Raw genomic sequence first — 20,193 nt, 5'->3', positions numbered from 1 at the left:
AGCCCAGGCACTGTTAGGCACATGCAAACGCCACACCAATGGAATTATAAATGACGTTCTTTTATAAATTTCACAGAGATAAGGAGTGTATTATACTTTTATGGGAGCAGAAAGCATTTTTACCTTCTTCCTCTGTGTTTGGGGATGCTAAGCATGCACTTTAGCAGGACCCCGCCATTCATGCTAGCCTACCTTTTAAAGAACCATTTTGTTCTCTTTTTAGATTCTCTTACGTTTTATCTGCCAGACTTTTATTAAGCACTCAAAACTATTATTCCCTTCCTCCAAATGCCTCACATTTGTCTCTGAATTTCTTATGCTCTCTGCGCCATCGAGCTTCACCAGAAAGCTATTTTGTATGCTCGTTTTTCTTTGCCTGAGTTTTCTACTTAGTTTCAGTTTTTAATGAGGTTATTTTTCTAAGAACTTTGTCCCAGAGACTTATTCATTAGTTATGAAGATTTTTATCCCTGTTAACTTTGTTGGAACTAATTTCTCTAATGGTCTAATTTGCTAATTTTCCCTGCCAAACTAATCCTCACGGCTGCAGGCAGCCAGAAAGAACTGGTGTGGTCTACCTACATTTCCTCACTTTTTCTATGAAGATTGTTGTTATTTGTCTTGATAAAACTTGGATGCCTAGAGACAACCTGAAAATAAAAGATGGGTACTAAAGTGTCCCAGAATCCTCAGGAGAATGGTGCCCTTACTTTTGTGTTAACTCTTCACCTGGATTTCTCTGTGTCCCTACCTAAATTCTGTATTATCATTTTCCTATAACCAGACCAACATAAATGACCAGGAAAAGAAGTCTTAAATGCAGAGGCTCAAATTTGGTGCAATACAAAGTGTCTAAAATCCACAGTAGCTATGTCCTAAATCTATGGGCACAGTGACTAGTTCATGATACAGAAGAAGCACCCAGCTCCTTGGTAGTAATCTGGATTTCAACAGTTTTACTGTGGCAGACTAAACCTAAGCTTCTATTAGACTGTTACCTACAGATTTTCTTTTTGATATTCTTGATGATGAAAATGGGGGAAATACATAGTATCTACCAAACAAATTTGAACAAGTGTGTGCGTGCATTTGTGTGTGTGTGCATAGAGAGGTCACACATTGAAATTGGAGGTGACAAAATCATGTTAATAGGGAGGAAATGTGTTGTAGTAGTTCAGAGGCTGGGAAGAACTTCATACTGCCTTCTATTTTTGATCTGTGTTTTAGTAATAGCTCATGAATGTCTAGCTCACCTGGCTGTCTCAGGAGTCTTGAAAATTTAAAAACCAAGTCATAATACATGTAAGGTTGACAAGACCTTGTAAAACCTTATTAGCACAGATATTTAAGCTTCATATGTACTTGAATACTAATAATATCAAGATGGAAACTTATAATAAACTGAGAACAAGTCCTTGAGTAATGTTATTATGGATTTTCCTAACCAATAATCTAAGTATTATGCAGTTAGTGCATTAGCTTAAAATAGTCAAGCCATAAGTCAAGCGACTATTGAGCGATTGTGGTCCTTGATGAAGTAATTTAAATGTATCCATGAATTATTATGTGCATTCTGTGATCAAGTGCAACTGTATGCCCTGTAACTGCAAAACACTGCCAAATTCCGAGACTAACTGGTGTGGCTGTGCTGAGAACCACTGCTCAGGTTGGGGCTCTATAAAAACCTTACTCTCTATCTAGGCTTCTGTGACTTGGAAGTCCTGTGTCTACTCAGCAGGGAGCCACTGAAACTGGTTTAAAATATGGCGACCTCTAAAGTCATGGGTGTAGCAGGCTAAGCACATTTTTCTATCTCACTAGGCTCTGGTCATTTCCCCATGATCTTTGTCCTCCGCTGACTTTACTTGCACTGTGAAGATTGATTTTCTTTTATTTAATCATTCTTAGGCTGACTTTGCACTACAATTCTGGCCTGGGCAGGTGGCTCAGTAGGTAAGGGTACTTACTGACCACCTGAGTTCAACCCTCAAACCACCCATTGTGGAAGGAGATAGCCAATTCTCCCAAACTATCCTTTGACCCCCAAGTGCATTCTGTGGCATGAGCATGCCTCCACCATAAATAAATCAGCAAACATAATTCTATAAAAAGAATGTGCCATCCTGGTTTGGAGGGAGACTGTAAAGGCAAGAAGCCATGTGGAGACCTTTCCTGCTGATTCCTCAGACAGAGAAGCATAGGGTAGTGTTGGATCAGGACAGGGACTGTCTATATCTGGAGTCACTCCTGTCTGGGGTAAAATTCTACCCTACAACCTTCCAGCTATCAGAGGATTGTAGAGGATGGAGGAAAACATAATTTTCATTCTTCCTAATTTTGTAGTCGATGATGCCTTGATTTTGGAAACAGAATGATAGACAATAGCTGTGGTGGCGGGAATAACAAGCGCACTTCCCAAGAACAACTGGGTGGCAAGGCTTAGTGCAAGGACCCCAGATTTTAGAACCTCCAAGTCACAGCCTCCCCCCCCCTCTTTCTGTATGAACTTAAAAGGCAAGGAAAGAGGGCAAGGTTGAATTCTAGATGTACAAGAAGAACTAAACTTAGTTATGTAGTTGCTGGTGCCATTTGAGACAGGACAGAAATATATCTAAAATTATGTTTTGTTTTGAACCTGTTGGTTCAGAATGAGTTACTCCATCAATCATCTCCCTGAATGTGGCTCTTACTTTAAAAATCCCTCCTCATATACATTCAAATCAAAGCATCTAACTGCTCCAGTTTTAAAGAACAACTTATGTGCTAGAAGCTGAATCCCCTTTCTCCTACTGTGCCTGGCTGCCCAATATCAAAGTCCAAAGGCCAGTCAATAGGAAGGGAACATTCCCAGAGAGACATAAGGCCATTTGATTTAATGTGTGTGGAGGGGAGGAACATGAAAGGGAAAATAAATTTTGAAAGATTCAACCTCAATGGAAATGGAATCACTGAACCACAGAAGAATAACAGAGCTTGTCTCTATTTCAAACTATTTCTAAATTTCTTTCCTCTCCCTTCTTTCTTTCATTTCCTCATGAGAAAAATACCAGTATGCTGAGGTTTATCAATCTGTAGACATTTATAAACAGAAAAACAAGAGACACTGTAGTCTTTTATCTTTTCTGGTTTTTGAGAGTATGAGGCATACTATATTGCCCAGGATGGCTGCAAAGTTACTATGGCCTTGGCTGCCATCCTCCTGCTTCAACCTCCCCAGTGCTGGCATTATAGGGATGCACCGCCATACAGGGCTTGATGCTGTAATTCTTTGTGTTTGACCCAATCTTTAAAAATAAGGTTATAAAACAGAAAGGGTAAAACCTGCTTGTTTGAGAGCATGCCTCAACACCCTCCTGATGCCACAGTGGGGTTCTCATGAGGGTCAAGGAGCTCTGTAAAGTGAGGCATCTTACCCTCATCCTGCCGTTCCTTATGGCTGGCCCATCTTCTGCCAATCTCAACACGTACAGATCCATTTTGTATTCCCTTCCTCCACGAATGCTGAATCCAAATCCTTTGGCTCCTTTCTCCATATCCACAGTAAAATAATCAAAATCCTTTGGGAGCAGGGAAAAATGGAAGATGGAATTGTTTAGCAGTAGAGGGATTTTGATGATCAATTTCCCTGTTCTCCTCTCTCTCATAGTTAATGCATTCAAATAACATCTTGTTAAAAGACACCATCTGCCTTTACAAGACCCAGCTCCAAAGGCTCAAGTAGGTCAGAACAGACGACTCTGTTAAAGCAAACAGCACAGCTTGAGTTGGCCTTCTTGATCAACTTGCATCTACTCCATGGCATCATCTCTTCTAAATTCTCTCATTCATTATTGTTAGCAACATAAATAAGTCTGTCAAATAGTGATGTCTCTCTGTGAGTGTAAACTATAGTTTTATGAGCTGAAAAGTAAACTTGAATGGATTCTGACTGCATCTTTCAGTTGTACAGACAACTGACCATCAACTCAGAGGATAAAATAATAAGTTTTTCTTTCCCCTAAAATGTAGCATGTCCAAGACTTCCTGACCATCACCATTTTTAAACTCTGTGGGGATAAGTTGGTCCTTAATTTAAAAATGGGACACAATATAATTGGATAGGATGGAAGTTGTACTTAATTTCTATCTTGGTATCTCATTACCAAGTGATGAATATTTACCAGACATTGAGCTGTGGTCTTGCTACCTTTCACAGAGGCTGACCATTTGCCATGGCCTGTTGGAAAGAGCTGTCCTTGAGGAAATGGAAGCTCAGTGTGGTCAAGGAAGTCTCGGGAGGAGTGTCTAGTGCCAGGCAAACCCTTTGTTGTGCACACAGGGACAGTGGTCACCACAGTGGCTGCAGGGTGGATTGTGAAGGTATGCTTAGCTTGGCTCTTTACCACAGAGTAGGAGGTAGGAGGCCATTTAGAAACTATGGCTCCAAAAGACCCCAATGTCTGGAATATGTAAATTTTTCTGCATTAGTAGTATTCTGAGGGTTTAGCAGGAGCTTACAAACAAAAACTGTTGACAAAGCTATGTTCTTGGAGTTAGCTGGCTAAATATCACCAAGGATTAGTTTATCCATGACTACCTACTTACTCCTGATTGATTATGGATGAATGTCCTGCTTTATTCTGGAATAAATTTATTTATGCACTGAAGTTTTGGAGATGCAGTTGTTACCCCATGCCAACACTAAGAACAGAGCCCTGGCCATCTGCTCCAGCAGGGTGGTCTTTCTGCTCCCCTCCTACAGCATTACTAGCACAGGAGGAAGTCTTAGTGGGGACCCTGGGGTCTCCAGCAGAGGTACCTGTGGCTGCCTGTAGTCTGACAGAGGGTACTGCCTGGTGTCTGGGGAATGCTGCCTGTAGTCCAAGGGTGGGGGCTGCGAGTAGTCCCCTCCTGGGGGCTGCCTGTAGTCCAGCGGGGGCTGCCTGTAGTCTGTGAAGGGAGGCTGCCGGATGTCTGGCTTCACATCTTGCCTTGCTTTAACTTCTGACCTGTAACTAGATAAAGGAAAAGGGAGTTTGCTTCTGTATTTCAGAACTCTGAGGAGATTAGAAAATCTCTTAAGTATGGTCCAGCCACTACAGCTTGTGGGGACCCAATCTTTGAGTTAGTCTCATTACATATTTAGGATTTAAGAAGATTTAGGTATAGTGGATTTAAGAAATTGTTGTCAAATGTCATATTATGTACTTTTATTTGGCCCTTAAGAAATCAACATAAGCAGAGCAGTGGTGGCGCATGCCTTTCATCCCAGTACTCAGGAGGCAGAGGCAGGTGGATTTCTGTGAGTTTCAGGCCAGGTCTACAGACCTAGTTCCAGGATAGACAGAGTTACACAGAGAAAGTTTGTCTCAAAACCAAAACCAAACAAAACCAAATCCAAAAAAAAAAAAAAAAAGCCAAACCAAACAAAAAAGAAAGAAACAAACAAAGAAATCGACATAAAAGTGATGTTTCCACCAGAACCTTGTGGGAAGGCATCATGGGCATTTCTCTCTCACTTTGGCTATTTAAACACACATAGTCGGGGGTTGGAGGGCTGGTTTAGTGATTAAGAGCTTGTACTGCTGCTGCAGAGGACTTAAGTTCAGTTCCCAGTACCCACGTCAGGTAGCACATAACCACCTGTAATTCCAGCTCCAGGGAATTGGACTCCTTTGCACTCTACAGGTACTGCACTCATGTGCACATACCCACACACAGATACACATGCATACATAATTAAAAATAAAATAAATCTTTAGAAGAAACCCAACTGCACAATCAAGTCATGCCCTCTCCCTCCTTCTCCCCTCTTCCTGTATGCCTCCCCTGCCTTGCTCTCCATCTCTGTCTGTCTCTGTCTCCCTCTCTCACATACAAACACAGTACTTGACACATCATCATGAAAACACAATTGAAATGATCACTAAATAGTTTATCAACATGTTATTAATGGACTTTATAAAGTTTTGTTTTATGTGTATGACTATGTGAATGGTTGAATGTTGACCTTAGCAGGCAGAAGAGCACATAACTATAACTAATACTGGAGTTATAGAGGGTCATGAGGCACCACGTGCATGCTGGGGACCAAACCCCAGTCCTTACATGCGTAAGGACTCTTAAACATCGAGCCATCTCTCCAGTCCCAATCCAGGGTTATTTTCACTGCCAAGTTTCATCGTTTGGAGCATTTTAGATGTTAAAGAGGTGGCAGAAAGGCATGATCATCAAATATAGTGCAGGCCTGGAGTCCGGGGCTTACTGGGAAAACCAGAGCTTAGACCTGCAGAGGGTGAAGAACAAAAGCACAGTTCCTGGATTCCACTGTGGCCATGTGACGGGGGAAGGCAAAATGACCCAGTGCAACATTCATTTCTGGCTTATTTTAGTTCTTACTCAGGAATAAACACAGAGATCAGAAGCAGAAGCTGAGAAATCTTCCAGACATCCCCGCTGCTCTAAGCTGAGGGTACTCCCTGGTCACAGTGGGAGTGACAGTCAATCCCTGACATTGTGGGATCATGGGTACGTGGCTAAGACAAACCAAAACCTCAGCACCATGGAATAGAGGCTTTTACATTTTATAGCTCATGGCCTATTGCTGCAGTGTGGAGGTAATTATATTAAAACAATATTCTAAAGAATTAGCAAAATACTTTCTTTTCTTTTTTTCCTAGACAAGGCCTAACTATGTAGCTCTGGCTGGTCTTGAATTTGCCTCCATCAGGCTCCTGAGAGTTAGGACTGCAGGTGTGTGATACCATATCTGGTGGGATTAAGGGAACATTCAGCACACAAAAAGGCTCAATGTGCGTAGAATTTTACATAGAAGATGGCATCTTTACTCGCTTGTGGTCTGACTGATTCTGCTTACTAGCAAATATCAAAACAAAAAAGTCAGCCTGAGCAGTTATCACTACTATGACCCAGCACTTGGGCAGAACACAGGAAGTGCTGAACAATGGATGTGTTTGTTCACTTGGGCTTCTTGGAAGGGGTTACTAAGTGGTTTCAATCACCCTGCAGAGAGGAAGGACATCTTTCTGTGACTTGCATAACTCAAGCTTTGCTTTCCTCCTCACTGGTCCATTCACCTACTGAGGTACAAACTGTGAACAGAATTATTTAAAATACAATTTGAATAAGATGCTTAACTTTGCAAAAGCATGCATTAAAAAAAAGGAATCGAACTGGGTGACATTTGCCAGTGTGTGGTGGTTCTCTTCTCAGGATCGCTAGCTTAGTGGTTTGGATGTCAGCCTGTTTTAAACTATGCATAGCCACTTTATTTTTATGATCTCTGTGTTATTGGAATGAAATATCCATTTTGTGCTCTGTTTCCAACCAGATGTGCCACCAGTTACAGTAAAAGCGGTGGATGTAAGAATCTCCCCACAGATCAGGCAAATGACTAGAAGGAGGAAGAGTGCAGCTCACTATCATCTGGGTCACAGTCAGACCCCTCTACTCCATGGCCATGTGTCAGGAATTCCAGGTAGCCTCACACTGAAGAGCTCTTCAACAAGGAAAATGTACTTAACTTTATATGAATTTGCTAACTTTTAAGTGGGTGACACACTGGCTAGAGCAAAAATTAGGTTGGGCTGAATGTGTGAAACATTTCACTCTATGGAAATCATAAAATTAGATTATTAAAAATTAAAAAAAAAACAAAACAGGTCAGGCTCCAGGCTAGGAAGATGGGTCAAGTTGGGAAAGCACTTGCTACATAAACATGAGGACCTGAGTTTGAATCTCCAGCAGCTGTATAAAAGCCACTTGGGAGGTAGAAACAGGAGGATCTGTGGGCCTTGCTGGCCAGACAATCTAACCAACTAGTGAGCTCCAGGTTCAGAGAGATGAAGAACCAGTTGAGAAGATTCCCAACGAACTTCTGCCCTCTGCACATGTTTGGACACGCGCGCACACACACACACACACACACACACACACACACACACACACAGGGACCTTATAGAGAAAATGCACTAGTGTACATACACACACACACACACACACACACACACACACACACACAGAGGCTATTAAGGGTTATTTTACATATAAAAGAAGGTCACCAACATAACTTATATCTGTTAATTCCATCACTAAAGATACTTTAGAGAGATGGTAAAGACAGATGGCAAAGATAAATTCTGGTAAGCTTTTATGGTGTGATAAAGTTCCAAGACTAGGAAATGCTGCCCAGGAGAAATTCTGCAGCTTTTAGGAATCATTTCTAGGGTTGGGAACATGTGAGATTTCAAGAATTACAGGCAGTTAACAGTGTCAGATAGAGGGAGAAGTCTTCCCCAGAGACGGGTTTCCTGATTGGCTATGCCATGCTGAGTGGTCAGCCCCAGCAGCTCACACATGCAGGCAACACCAAAGGGCCTCAGCAGGCTCTGTTTATGCATGATTTCTTTGTATGTGTGTGTAACAGTAATGGTTAAAGAGGAGGAGGCCCAGAATTGGAGGGGTGGGGGGAGCTGGAGATGGGAGAGGCAGGAAAGAGGAAAGGAAGAAATGATATATTTTAATTTTAACTAAACTTAAAAAAAGAATCCTTTCAGGACTGGAGTGATGGCTCCATGGTTAAGAGCACTGGTTGCTTTTCCAAGGGTCCTGAGTTCAATTCCCAGAACCCACATGGCAGCTCACAACTGTTTGACACCATCTTTTGGTGTGCAGATGTACATGAAGTCAAAGTATTTATATACATAAAATATATGAATAATAAATCTTAAAAAAAAAAAAAACATTTCAGGGCTGGAGAGATGGCTTAGTGGTTAAGAGCACTGGCTGTTCTCCCAGAAGACCTTGGTTCAATTCCCAGCACCCACACGGCAGCTCTCAATTGCCTGTAACTGTAGTCCCAGGGGATCTGATGCCCTCTCACAGACACACATTCAGGCCAAACACCAGGGCACATAAAATTTAAAAAAAGAAGAAGAAGAAAAAGAATCATGTCCAGCCTTGAGTATCTAGGGTTCCGGGGGTGGGTGAACGAATACATTTTCCAATGTTCTTCCACAGGCCTTGTCATGTTAAATGGCAAACATCAATTACCCTTGTTGGCGAACTTGGTTCTTTACACTTAGTTTTGGAATATATTCCACAATAGTTCTCTTCTTTTTAAAGAGACCCTTTTTGCTTTTACTCATGATCACTTTAGAATTATTTTGTGATTCCTGAGTGCATAGGGTAGCATAGGAAGTTAGTCTGTGAGTAAATGAGATTGCATACATTTTCCAATGCTCTTGGAAATCAATATCACTTATTCTAATTTGCAAAATAGGAATATTTAAGAAGATTGCCATTGTAGTTTTTCCCATTCTTGCATAGGAAATGGCTCACTCTGACATGTAGGTGGTCATGTCTTGTACAGAAGAACTATGTGAACTAACTTGGCAGCATCTCTAGCCTAATCTAGAAACAGGTTAGAGATGCTGCCTGACACCACGGCCATTTTTGGAGGAGACCATGAACACGTTTCTGATATCTGCAAAATCATTGAATCTTTTTGTTCAAACATAAATGAATCACTGGTAACAATAAAAATGTAAGCTAGGGAACTCAGGCACAGGCCTGTAAAAAGCTCTGAGACTGGAGCAGCCGCTTCTCAGGTTGTTCACATGACTGAAGTAAATATGATGGTGCTTTGTAAACATTTGAATTGTGTGAATATGCTAACTTCACATCTGGAAATACTTTATTTTGTGGTCATGGGAGAAGTATTTGCAGACCATTGCTTCCATGTCAGGGAGAGGGAAGACCTAGTTATAAGCTAGAAGGAGTTGGGACCCTCCAGCCCTCTTCTTCTAGAATCATAAGGCTAAGGAGGCATTTGCATTCAATTATGTTCTGCTTTTCTCCTGTTGGAGGAAGAAAAACATATGGGAAACTATCCTTCCTTATTTCTTAAATGGCTCAACCCAAGCTGGGCGCTCTGTTACACACAACTCACAATAAGACATTTTCATAGGACATTCATGTCTTCTAGTCTCATTATTAGTTCAGGAGGCCCCATGTACGGAATGGATGCCTCGTTAGACTGTAGAGAGGACAGTGTAAAGTTCTTACTCATTAGTGGAAAGTGTGGACAGTTGTGATTGGTTAGGAGTTTTCTGCTTCCCCTCTCCTCCACACTGCCATTGAGCTTCAAAGTACCATGTTTATGGCTGAATGCTTTTCTGCAGCCATCTTTCCACTCTTAATCTGTTTTACCCTGCCAGCCATCAGTCTGCTCTGCAGAGGGACAAGTGAAAGTTTCAGCAAAGAGAATCCAGAGAAGCCGCCTTGCTAGCCTGAAACCTATAGAAACTGCCCACTCTATTAGGACAAACATGAGGACTTTCAGTATGCTTACCAGAGCCTTTGGGGTTGGCTTCACCCTCATTGACTCATGTCTAGCTCTCCCATACCCTATTTACAACAACCCTGGTCTTGCTTCCGTCCTTCATGTTTGGGTCTCTCTCCTGCCAGAGGACCCTTCACCTGTGTTCTCATTCTAGAAGCTCCTTAATGCTCTTAGCTAGTTAACAGAAACTAATCTGTGATGGCTCAGCATTCCTGCAGAAGAGCATCTCTACTGCACAGGGCAGATGTTGAGTTTTATTTACTAATGAAACAATATATTAATCTCCTCCCCCTGAAACCATATAAAAGCACACACAGTAAGTTCAGCTGTATGACAGTCCCTCTCACTGCTGTGTCCTGAACTGTCCCCATACTTTCTCTTATCACCTCTCAGAGTCAGAAAAGTCAGAGGAAACATTACCTGTTTTCATGTCCTTGGAGCTGAAGAGGTTGAGGAGGAGCTGGTTGGGCAACAGGACTGTTGGGGGTGGCTGGGCTCTGTTGGGCCAGAGGGCTCTGCTGGGCCAGAGGGCTGTGCTGCTGAGCCATGGGACTTTGTTTCTCCGAGCTGGGTGCCGATGCTGGGCTGTTGAGCTCTGATGGGAACCAAGGCAACAGATGTGGTCAGGTTGGCATCTGATCAGGAGTAAGAAGTAAACAGAGGTTGGAACTCATCCCTCCTTGTGTGATTCCAGGCCTTGGTCATTCCAGTTTCTGCTGGGCCTTTTGCTAGCAGGTTAAACTTACCAAGGTTCACCATTTCTGGAAGGAGTATTCTTTCATTAATCACAATCATTACTGAGTAAAGTTATGAAAAGTCTTGTCATTTTATGGGAAGAAAGGTCACAGAAGCAAACAAACTAAAGTAGAAACAACGTACTAAAACTGTGAGTAAATTACTCAAAGGAACAAGCATAAAGTATTCTGATGTCTATAAATATTCAAATGTTGCTGAGAGAAATTGTTCTACCCAGCACCTTTTGGCTTTAAGAAATCTCTTTCCTTTTGCTTTAGATACAGCCTCACTCTGTACCCCTGCTGATGCTGAAAAGGTGGTCTTTACTCCACCTGCCAAGGAGCTGAGTGGTGGGGTGTGTGTCACCACACTCAGCCCAAGGCTTCCAACATGTGGACAGGAGGCTAGCTGTGGAAACTGAGACTCTGTTACAACCTCTTCTCTGGCCCCTCACCAGTCATACTTAGTGCCTACAGTTCTACAGGAAGAGTAAAGAATTCCAAACATAGATTCATGAGCCTATTCAAAATCTGCTTCCTGGTTTTTTTCTTACCTTAACAACATAAAGTGTCAGTGGATATGACCTTGAATGTTAGAGTAAAGGCAGGACAAACACTTCAGACTGGGAGGGCAAAGAAGCATGCCCAGTCTGTAGGAGACAGTCCTGCTTATACTTCATTTCCATTGACTGTCTTATACAGACTGGTGCGGCCCTTATCCTCGTACCTGTCTGTCTGTCTATTTTTGTAGTTAGGTAACAAAGGGAGGTAGCCTATTTACATTTTTATATAAACCACTTTTCTGTCTCCTATTATAGTCCAAATGTCTTAATATCATCTCTGTTTCTTTAGGGATACATTTTATACTCTTCACATTTGGGTCAGATAATTCTTTACTGTGGGGCATTGTCCTGAGCATTATAGGATGGTTAGATGCATCTCTGACCTCTATTCACTAGATGACAGTCATATCCCCACCCCAATCATGACAGTCAAAATTGTCTCTAGACAGTACCAGATATTCCCTAAGGGTCCCAAATCTCCCTAGTTAGGAGCTTCTGTTTCATAATTAAAGTCAGGTGACTGGCTACTCAGCCATTTCATGTCCATGTATCAGACAGTCTTGAAGTGGAATGGGCTAGAGGGGGCTGAGTCAAATAAAGAAAGCAAAGTAAGCCCAAGAGCCCCTGGAGGGGACCCATGGCTACTCATCAGTGAGTTCCAACAATGAACCTCTTCAGTTCCATTGATGAGTCAGAAGCTACAACGGAGCAATCAGCCTGCTGTGCATGGAAATCATAAAAGAATGTAGATAGGCCTCAGTTGTGAGTGTGGGTTGTTTACTGTTCTGAAACCTTTGGGTGTTAGGGTTGGGGAGCTTGTACAGAGAAATTTGAAAGGCTAGGTGTGAATGTTACATTCTTATCAGATGTAACATTAGTTAAATAAGCTCTCTTTGGACTGCAAAACCAAATCTTCCCTAGGCGTTTCAAAATCAATCTGACTTTGAAGACTTTTCTAGAGATTAATTATTAACATGAGCAAGCATCTCCTCTCTGCTTTTTTTTTCTTTCAGATTTGTACTGCTACCTGCTGGGTTGAGTGAGTGCTGGCTTTAAATCTCCATAAAACTAGCATGCCTGAGACCCCAGGGAGGACTCTAATAGCCCTGTGTCTTGGGATTCCTGCTACTGAGCCTGCAGTACAGTTAGTTCATTTCTAATGAAGCTGGTGAGTGTGAGTTTAGGACGAAATGGAAATGGTTGTCAACCTCTGACACTCAGACAGCACCTGATGTCATCTGGTGGACTCCAGGTGCTGGTGGGTAGGCTGAAGAACCCTGGTGAATCTGCCTATGGTCTGACTGTCTCTCTATAAGGCCACCTCAGGCACTCACCCTCCTGAGGAATGATACGAAGGGTGACACTAAGACCCGCATCCTTGATGAGCTTCACGATGTCAGCGTGAGGCATGTTGATGATGGACTGGCCGTTGACGGCTAAGATCCGGTCTCCCACTTTAAGTTTTGCACAGCGATCTGCAGGACTCCCATCAATGATGCGTCCGATTTTATGGGGCACAGCTAAAAAAACCCCAACAGAAATAGGTATCAGGGACATCACCAGCATATATTCTATCTTCCAGTCCTGCCTGAGACAAGCAGTGCAATGCCAGAATTCTTTCCTTTGCCAATGTTTTTGTCTTTTCACATAACAACCATTTCTAATAAATGTGGTTCTATGCATACTACTGAGAACAAAGTTCCTCAATTCAAATCCTTTGCAATGACAGGCCAATTCTAAGCCCAAAGAGCAGAGGTTCTCAAATTTTAAGGTGTATCAAACTCATCTGAGGCTCAAATATAAGCTATCTGAGCCCTCCCAAAAATCAGAATCTGAATGTCTAGTCAGGAAACATGAACTATGGATTTCTAAGCAGCTTCTCGGGAGAGTCCAGTACATACCAATGTTTGAGAACCACAGGTGTAGAAGAGTGTGCAAAAAGCTCAAACTTGAAAGATAGTGGTACAGCCTCAGGAAGGTACAATAAGTGACAGGAACTTATTATGTATCTCCATCTTACTGACAGGAGGAAAGAGGGGAAATCCTTAAATATTCACTAATCCAGGGAGCAGCTACCTGGCCAAGCCACAGAACTTAACTCTAGTCTGATAAGATTTAGTTTAAGAGCAGCAAGTTTTCTATCATCCTTTCCTTTCCACTTCACAAGGTGGCCCTGAGAATACACCAATGTCAAGTGTCCAATGGATTTCATGAATCCAAGATGCCATTAGTGGCAAAGATATAATATTAAGGGTCGTAAGAAAGAAAAAAAATAGAAACCTGCCCCTTAAATAATGATACTCATTGACCATAAGATATACTCCAACTGTTGAGGTATTAAAATATTGTAAAAGTTTTAGAGTTGGTATAACTTTTATGTAATTCATTAAAACAATGAACACATTTTACTTTAATCTTTAATTTATATGTTTGAGAAGAGCCAGCTACATGGGGATGCATATTTTTCTAGCAGGATGACTGACATTTAGTATAAATGATGAACTACATACCAAGGTTGCTGTGTTTGGGCTCAGATCTAAATAGTGCACAGTGTCTCATGTGTCCCTTCAAAGAACTTGTAATCTAAAAACCTGCTGATGGATCAGGTACTGAGCTAGTTTGCAGAAACAGAGGTAGACACATCCCATTGTTCAGATTCTCTAAGGATGTCCACACCTTGAGCTCTCAATTGGCACATGTGTTACAGTGAAGGGTGGATTATCAACTAATAACCATGGAGAGAGAGAAAGGACAATGAGTGAGTTAATGAGCTAGGACTTTGCTCACTATTCTACTGTGAAAGGTTGTAGATAGCATAGAAAAATATTAGCCATGTTTGTGTCCCTGAAGTGAAACTCATTTTGATTGAGCCCCAGCTCATTTTTGTTTACCATAAGCACTAATGTGTTTAATTCAGAGAGTGCTGTTTAGAGTTTACTAGTGGCCATCTTAGAGCAATAGACTGTATTTCTCGGTAGAAATGTAATAAGAACAATTAGTGACTCAAAAGCTAATAATGTAGGGATCAGTGTGGTGGCTCATCAGGTAGAGGTCCTTGCCCCGACTGATGACTGGAGTTTAATCTCCAGATCTCACAAGGCAGCAAGAGAGATCTATCTGACTCTGCGGAGTTGTCCTCAGATCTCCAAGGTACACTGTGGTACTCCTGAACTTGTACACACACACACACACACACACACACACACACACACACACACACACACACACACACACACATACACACACACACACACCATACACATAGGCACACATACACATACTAAAAGGAATAAATGTTTTTTTTTAAAAAGGTAGATATTGGAAGGCGTTTGGTCTTCAAGTATAATTCGGGGAGAGGTTGTTTGGCTGCTCTGCTTTCTCCTTTCCATGCTCAATAGTTCTTGGAATGATCTATAAATAGTTTGGCTTTCCTGCCCATAAATGTGGACACTGTCATCTATCCTGTGATCTTTGGGAAGTTGGCTAAGATCTCTTAACCTTTTCCAACTATTCTTGGGATAATAATGTTACCAATCTCACAGTAGTTTTTAGAATTAGATGACCCAGGTGGCCAGTATAACCATACCTGAATCTTAAGAAATAATCTTGAAGTATTAACTATCCTTTTTATTACTATTTCCTTTCAAATAATTTTCTTACATAATTTTGTGTGTGTGTGTGTGTGTGTGTGTGTGTGTGTGTGTGTGTGTGTGTGCATGTGTGCGTGCACGTGCATGCCAACTTGGCTTTTTTCTGTATGGGATAACTTATAAACATGAAACCTAAGGGGACGTGAAGAGTACCATCCTTCAAGCATCACATGGGAAACAACTTCATTTAAGAAAAAAGGGATGTGTTTCAGGGATTAAATTGACACTGGATGAGGCACATCTGCCTTTCTCTAATTTCTCATCAAAATCATTGCACATATTTGTTGAAAACACCAGCTTGGAGCTAATAGTTTATTATGCAAGGGAAATCAACATATCATGGATCTACTTTTGGATTTATTGAAGGCTAGTAACAATTCTTTCTACTTCTTTTGAGTATTTACTAACATGAGACAAGCACTTTGTTAAATGATACCTATTTACTTAACATTTAAATTTAATTACTATTTAACATTTATTTAAATAACATGAACAATAAAATTTAATATTTAATAAACAAGTTACTTATAGATGTAGTTGCATTTATATTAAAATGCACAAATGTAGCCTTTAAAAGTAACTGATATCATGATGATTGTGCTGTGGAAGAAATGGATAGAAAGCAGATGTCAGTTAGTAATTTGTTCAAGGTCACAAAGGGCAAACAGGGCTCAGAGCCCCAGTGACCCAGAGTCGTCAGAGCTCTTGTGAACCCACCACTCTACCTCTTGCCTTTTCCTGATGTCCAGTCTCTCAGCTACAACTGGCTTTGAGCGTCAGCCTGGTGCTTTTATTTGGGACTGTACCCTGCCTCTAAGCCAGGATTCACAAACAGTGCATGTGTGCAGATGCAGGGGATGGTGGAAGCCAGGCACTGAGGATGCTTTGATGGTGGGATGCTTTGCTTTGAGGCAGGAGGAAAAGAGAGAAAGGAAAATTGGATATCCCTCAGATGCTGTTTAGTTAGGACTTCACATCACTCTGCCATTTCTTTGCTTGAAGAAATTTGGGGGGCGTGTCTGAGAAACACTGACATTGAAATGAAATTTAAAAATATACTGCAAACACTGACAAATGGTGCTTGGATGGCTGGTTTTCTGCTTTGACTTACTCTGTCCTCTCCTCCACTGCACTGTGTCATCTGGACTTTACTGGGCATAAATTCCCAAAGCTTTCAAATACAGTCTCCTCCACACAATTTTGTGTACTCAACAAAAACAAAAACAAACAACCCAAGGTATTATTCATTTCCAAGTGCCATTCGAAGCTCTTTTTCAAATCCTTCCAGACTAGTAATCAATCACAGTTTTCTGTTAAATAAACATGCTAGGGTCAACCCAGCCCCAGAATCCTTGCCTGTGCCATCAAACCTTGGTGTGGTTCATTTCTGACAGATTTCAGGGAAATGACTTGTCTGAGTGTTGAAAGCATCCTGCCTGATGTCTCAAGATGAACATGGCATTTTAACTTGCTTTCAGTAGTTAGAATAACATTGAAAGAAAAAAAAACTAAAATGGAAGCAAATTCTATGTTAGCCACCCAGAATGACAGAATGCTTTACACACCCCAAAATGAACACTTCAATGTGTGCTCAGTTATTGGAAGCCCCCAGTAAGGTTCTGTGGCGTTTGCTTGACTACAACCAGCACTGGAGACTCTTGGCAGCTGAAGCAGCCTCACTTTTTCCTTATTTGCATTTCTGCTACAAATGCAAGTATATTCTGATGTACAACAAATCTTTGACAAGGGTGCTTCCAAAGAGGATCCTCTCTGGGAACAAAACATTTCTCATTTCTCAGAGATAAGGTCTGAAGACCACCCCCCCCCCCCCCGCCTCTGTCTTCTGTGTGGTACTAATGGAATTACAGAGCAAGGAAGAGGCCTTGACCTAGGTTTCTACTATTGGGATGAATGGTACTCATTAATTCTCTGAGAACTGATGACTAAGGTAGCCGCTGGAGTGCAGTCTGTTTAGATGCATGCCTTGCAGACATCATCTGTCAGAGGCAACATGAATCAAGATTTGGATCAGCCTTCCTGCCATGGTGTGCTTAGGATGCACAGATATTGGGGGAAGTCACAGTGCATCATTTGGCTTTGGATGTGCATTTGGGAATGAAATGATACGTCACTAGATATGAATTTTAATTGAAAATCCCACATTATAGAGAAAGAAATGCACCTTTCCTGCTTAATTATTCAGTTAATTAATTGAATTTCTTTGCAATACAATTTGTACTTTCCCAGAGATGAGTCACCTGTTTTGCCATTGCCCAGCATACCACATTTTTCTTAGAAATATTCAGAAAAAAGTCTCTTGGCCTAGGTTCTCTCCATAGTGAGTTCTAAAGGCCAAGATCCTGGTGTATCCAGCAGCATCACTGCAGGAGATAATGCTGTCCTTTTTCTTTGTGTGGGCTCCTTACTAGATCTCTGTATAGCCAACTCAGGCTTTCACAGATCCTTCATGGAAGTGGACTGAGTCAGCTGATGAATCAGCTGAGGGCTGCCTTAGGTCAGCTTCCAAGTAGATGGTATTGCGACCACCTTGTAGAACTTGCCTGTTTATTGGTTTTGTATAATTAAAATGTATTTGTTTATTCATTTGTTTGAGACAGGGTCTTGTCTTGCTGTGCTTCCCCCGTTGGCTTGAGTCTGCATCCCAGGCTGACCTCACATGCCCCTCCTCCTCCTCGTTTCGCTTGCAGAGTGCTGGGATTATAGGCGTGCACCACCACGCTCAGCTATTTTTCTTCCTTGGCTGGAATCCTGGGAGAAGAGACTATTAGACCCTTCCCCTTTGTCATTATTTCAGTATTTTCATTACACACTGCTAAGGTGTGTTTCACCCCAGAGAAAGGGAAGCTTGCCACTGGTGTTTACATTTAATTATCTCCTTGTTAGCAAGTCCCACAAAGTGGCCTTATATATGGAGGACAGCGTTCAACAGCAGAAGTGGATTTTGCATCAATCATGTCATATTTACAAGAGGGGAGATGGTTCTAAAATGAGTGTAACAAACATAAATACTTCAAAGGCAATCAATAGCAAAAGCTGACATTACTTCACAATTCTACTAATTAGCAAAGGTTAAACTTAGCCTGAAGAAGCCAAGGAATCCATGGCCTGACATGATTTTCTTTAAATATTGGATTATCCATTTCATTTTTCCTTCACTAAGCTGTGAAACTTACTTATTGTATGGCTTTGAAATTGTAGGTTGGGGCAGGAGGATAGCTTAATCAACCAACACATAGCATTTTCCAAGTAACAGGTACAATGCTAGGCTCTGTGGGGAAGAAAACATAACAACACCTGGATTTGCCCTCAAGAAATTCAGTCATGTTGGGGAGACCATAAAAAAACATAAAAATATTTAAAACAATTAATACATAGAAAACTCATTATGAAGGTGGAATGCAGTAAGGGGAAAGAGGGGTGAAGTACTAGGTCCAAGTGTGGACTCAGAACAGTGAAAAAAATACAGGTTGCCCTGGGGAAGAGGTAGCCCAAGTGTCTCACGGTAAGTGGAAGACCCTCTGGAGAAAAGCTCCTTGTGGCAAAAGGCAGGAGCCCATTAATTCCAGGATGAGGGAGCAGGGAGAGGTGCTCTGCTCCCCTGTCTGAGATGCCTTAGATAATGGAGGCTGAGCATGTGAAGACTCCTGATGGATTTTCCTGTCTCCAGAAACTTGAGCCCAGTGTTCCCCTTCCCCATGTCCCATTTCTTCTTTCTAGAAGCCCCGGAATAGAATATTCTCTTATGATGAACTCATCCAGCTGTCCTCTCCTGAAGTGTGGTCAATGTCCTTTGAAAGAGTTCTTTTCTTGGTCAGAAGGGGATTGAAAAAAAGGGGAAAGTATTTTTTTTTTAAATTAAAACATTGTTAATGCTAAAATTAAGAAAAATGTTCCCTTGTGACCTGTTTTCTTCTAGAAGTCTGTGAAATTCAGCTTTCTAAAAATGAAAACATCTTCCCTGAAATTCATAGCCAACCAGTTTGCATAATCCCAAATGGAACAGCTGGCGTTTTAAGTACTGCATTATTTCCAGCACCCATAATTCATTCTGTTGTGGCTGAATAGTTTATTTACCCTGGACTTGGTCATGGGTAAATGGTCATACAGAAGAATGGGAAGAATGCCCATCACTGGCAATGTGGGACTCCAACAGAACCCATGCTTCCAAGGGTAAAATTTCCTATAGAAAATATTAATTATATGGCTAGAGAGAAACATTCCTTAGGCATATGTTACCATTAATACATTTATTTTCATCAATTAAAAGAGTTTTTTCAGCTAAGTATTGAAAATAAATTGGTAATAGAAAGAGATGTCATTGCATTAGAAATGGTAAGAAACTATGGCATGGCTGTTCTAGCTTAGGGCATAAAACTGGTTTGAAATGGTGTGGGTGTTTGGAAAGATCTGATGGGGTTATAGACAGTTGATTCCATGACTGTGGGACCTGTGTCTTCACCCAGGTCCCCACACTCAGAGAGCTTGGTGGTTGGTTTAAAGGTCTGCTGTTATCATCTGGATACTCAGTAAGTTTTTAGCAAGGATTCTACATTTTCATGTTGTATTGGGCTCTGCTAATTGTATAATTGATCTTCTATGGCTATGTCCATAGTATATTTCTTTTTTGCAACATCACTATTTTTACCCTCTGCAATGGAATATAGAATTGAAAATATGGTACAGGAACCAAGAAAAATCACCAGAAAAGTGAGTGTGAGGAAAAGAGCAAAAGCTTTTATGGTTGCATTTATCATTCTGATGAATATTAACAGAAAATGTGGTTAAATTAGTTTCTGATAAGTATATTCTTGGGTTTAGGGGTAGAATTCAGTGGTAGAGTATATGTGTGGCATGCATACAGCTCTAGATATGACACCCATGCC

At 41.4% G+C, this 20,193-nt stretch overlaps 1 protein-coding gene across 7 annotated transcripts in view; it reads right to left on the bottom strand.

The window, feature by feature from the left end:
- The window catches only part of Magi2 (membrane associated guanylate kinase, WW and PDZ domain containing 2), a 1,436,700-nt gene that overhangs the window by 88,092 nt on the left and 1,328,415 nt on the right, over nucleotides 1–20,193 (bottom strand). For all 7 annotated transcript variants that reach the window (XM_036180392.1, XM_036180388.1, XM_036180389.1 and 4 more), the window contains 4 exons: nucleotides 12,974–13,159; nucleotides 10,763–10,937; nucleotides 4,799–4,994; nucleotides 3,414–3,557 (listed from right to left, as the gene is read on the bottom strand). In XM_036180392.1, coding sequence (XP_036036285.1) covers nucleotides 3,414–3,557; nucleotides 4,799–4,994; nucleotides 10,763–10,937; nucleotides 12,974–13,159 — 701 coding nt within the window. The remainder of the gene's footprint in view (nucleotides 1–3,413; nucleotides 3,558–4,798; nucleotides 4,995–10,762; nucleotides 10,938–12,973; nucleotides 13,160–20,193) is intronic.

The sequence above is a fragment of the Onychomys torridus genome, chromosome 3 (genome assembly GCF_903995425.1).
Source record: "Onychomys torridus chromosome 3, mOncTor1.1, whole genome shotgun sequence".
NCBI classification, from domain to species: domain Eukaryota; kingdom Metazoa; phylum Chordata; class Mammalia; order Rodentia; family Cricetidae; genus Onychomys; species Onychomys torridus.
Note: the sequence above shows the minus strand (reverse complement) of the source record. Positions and strands in the feature narration are given on the sequence as shown.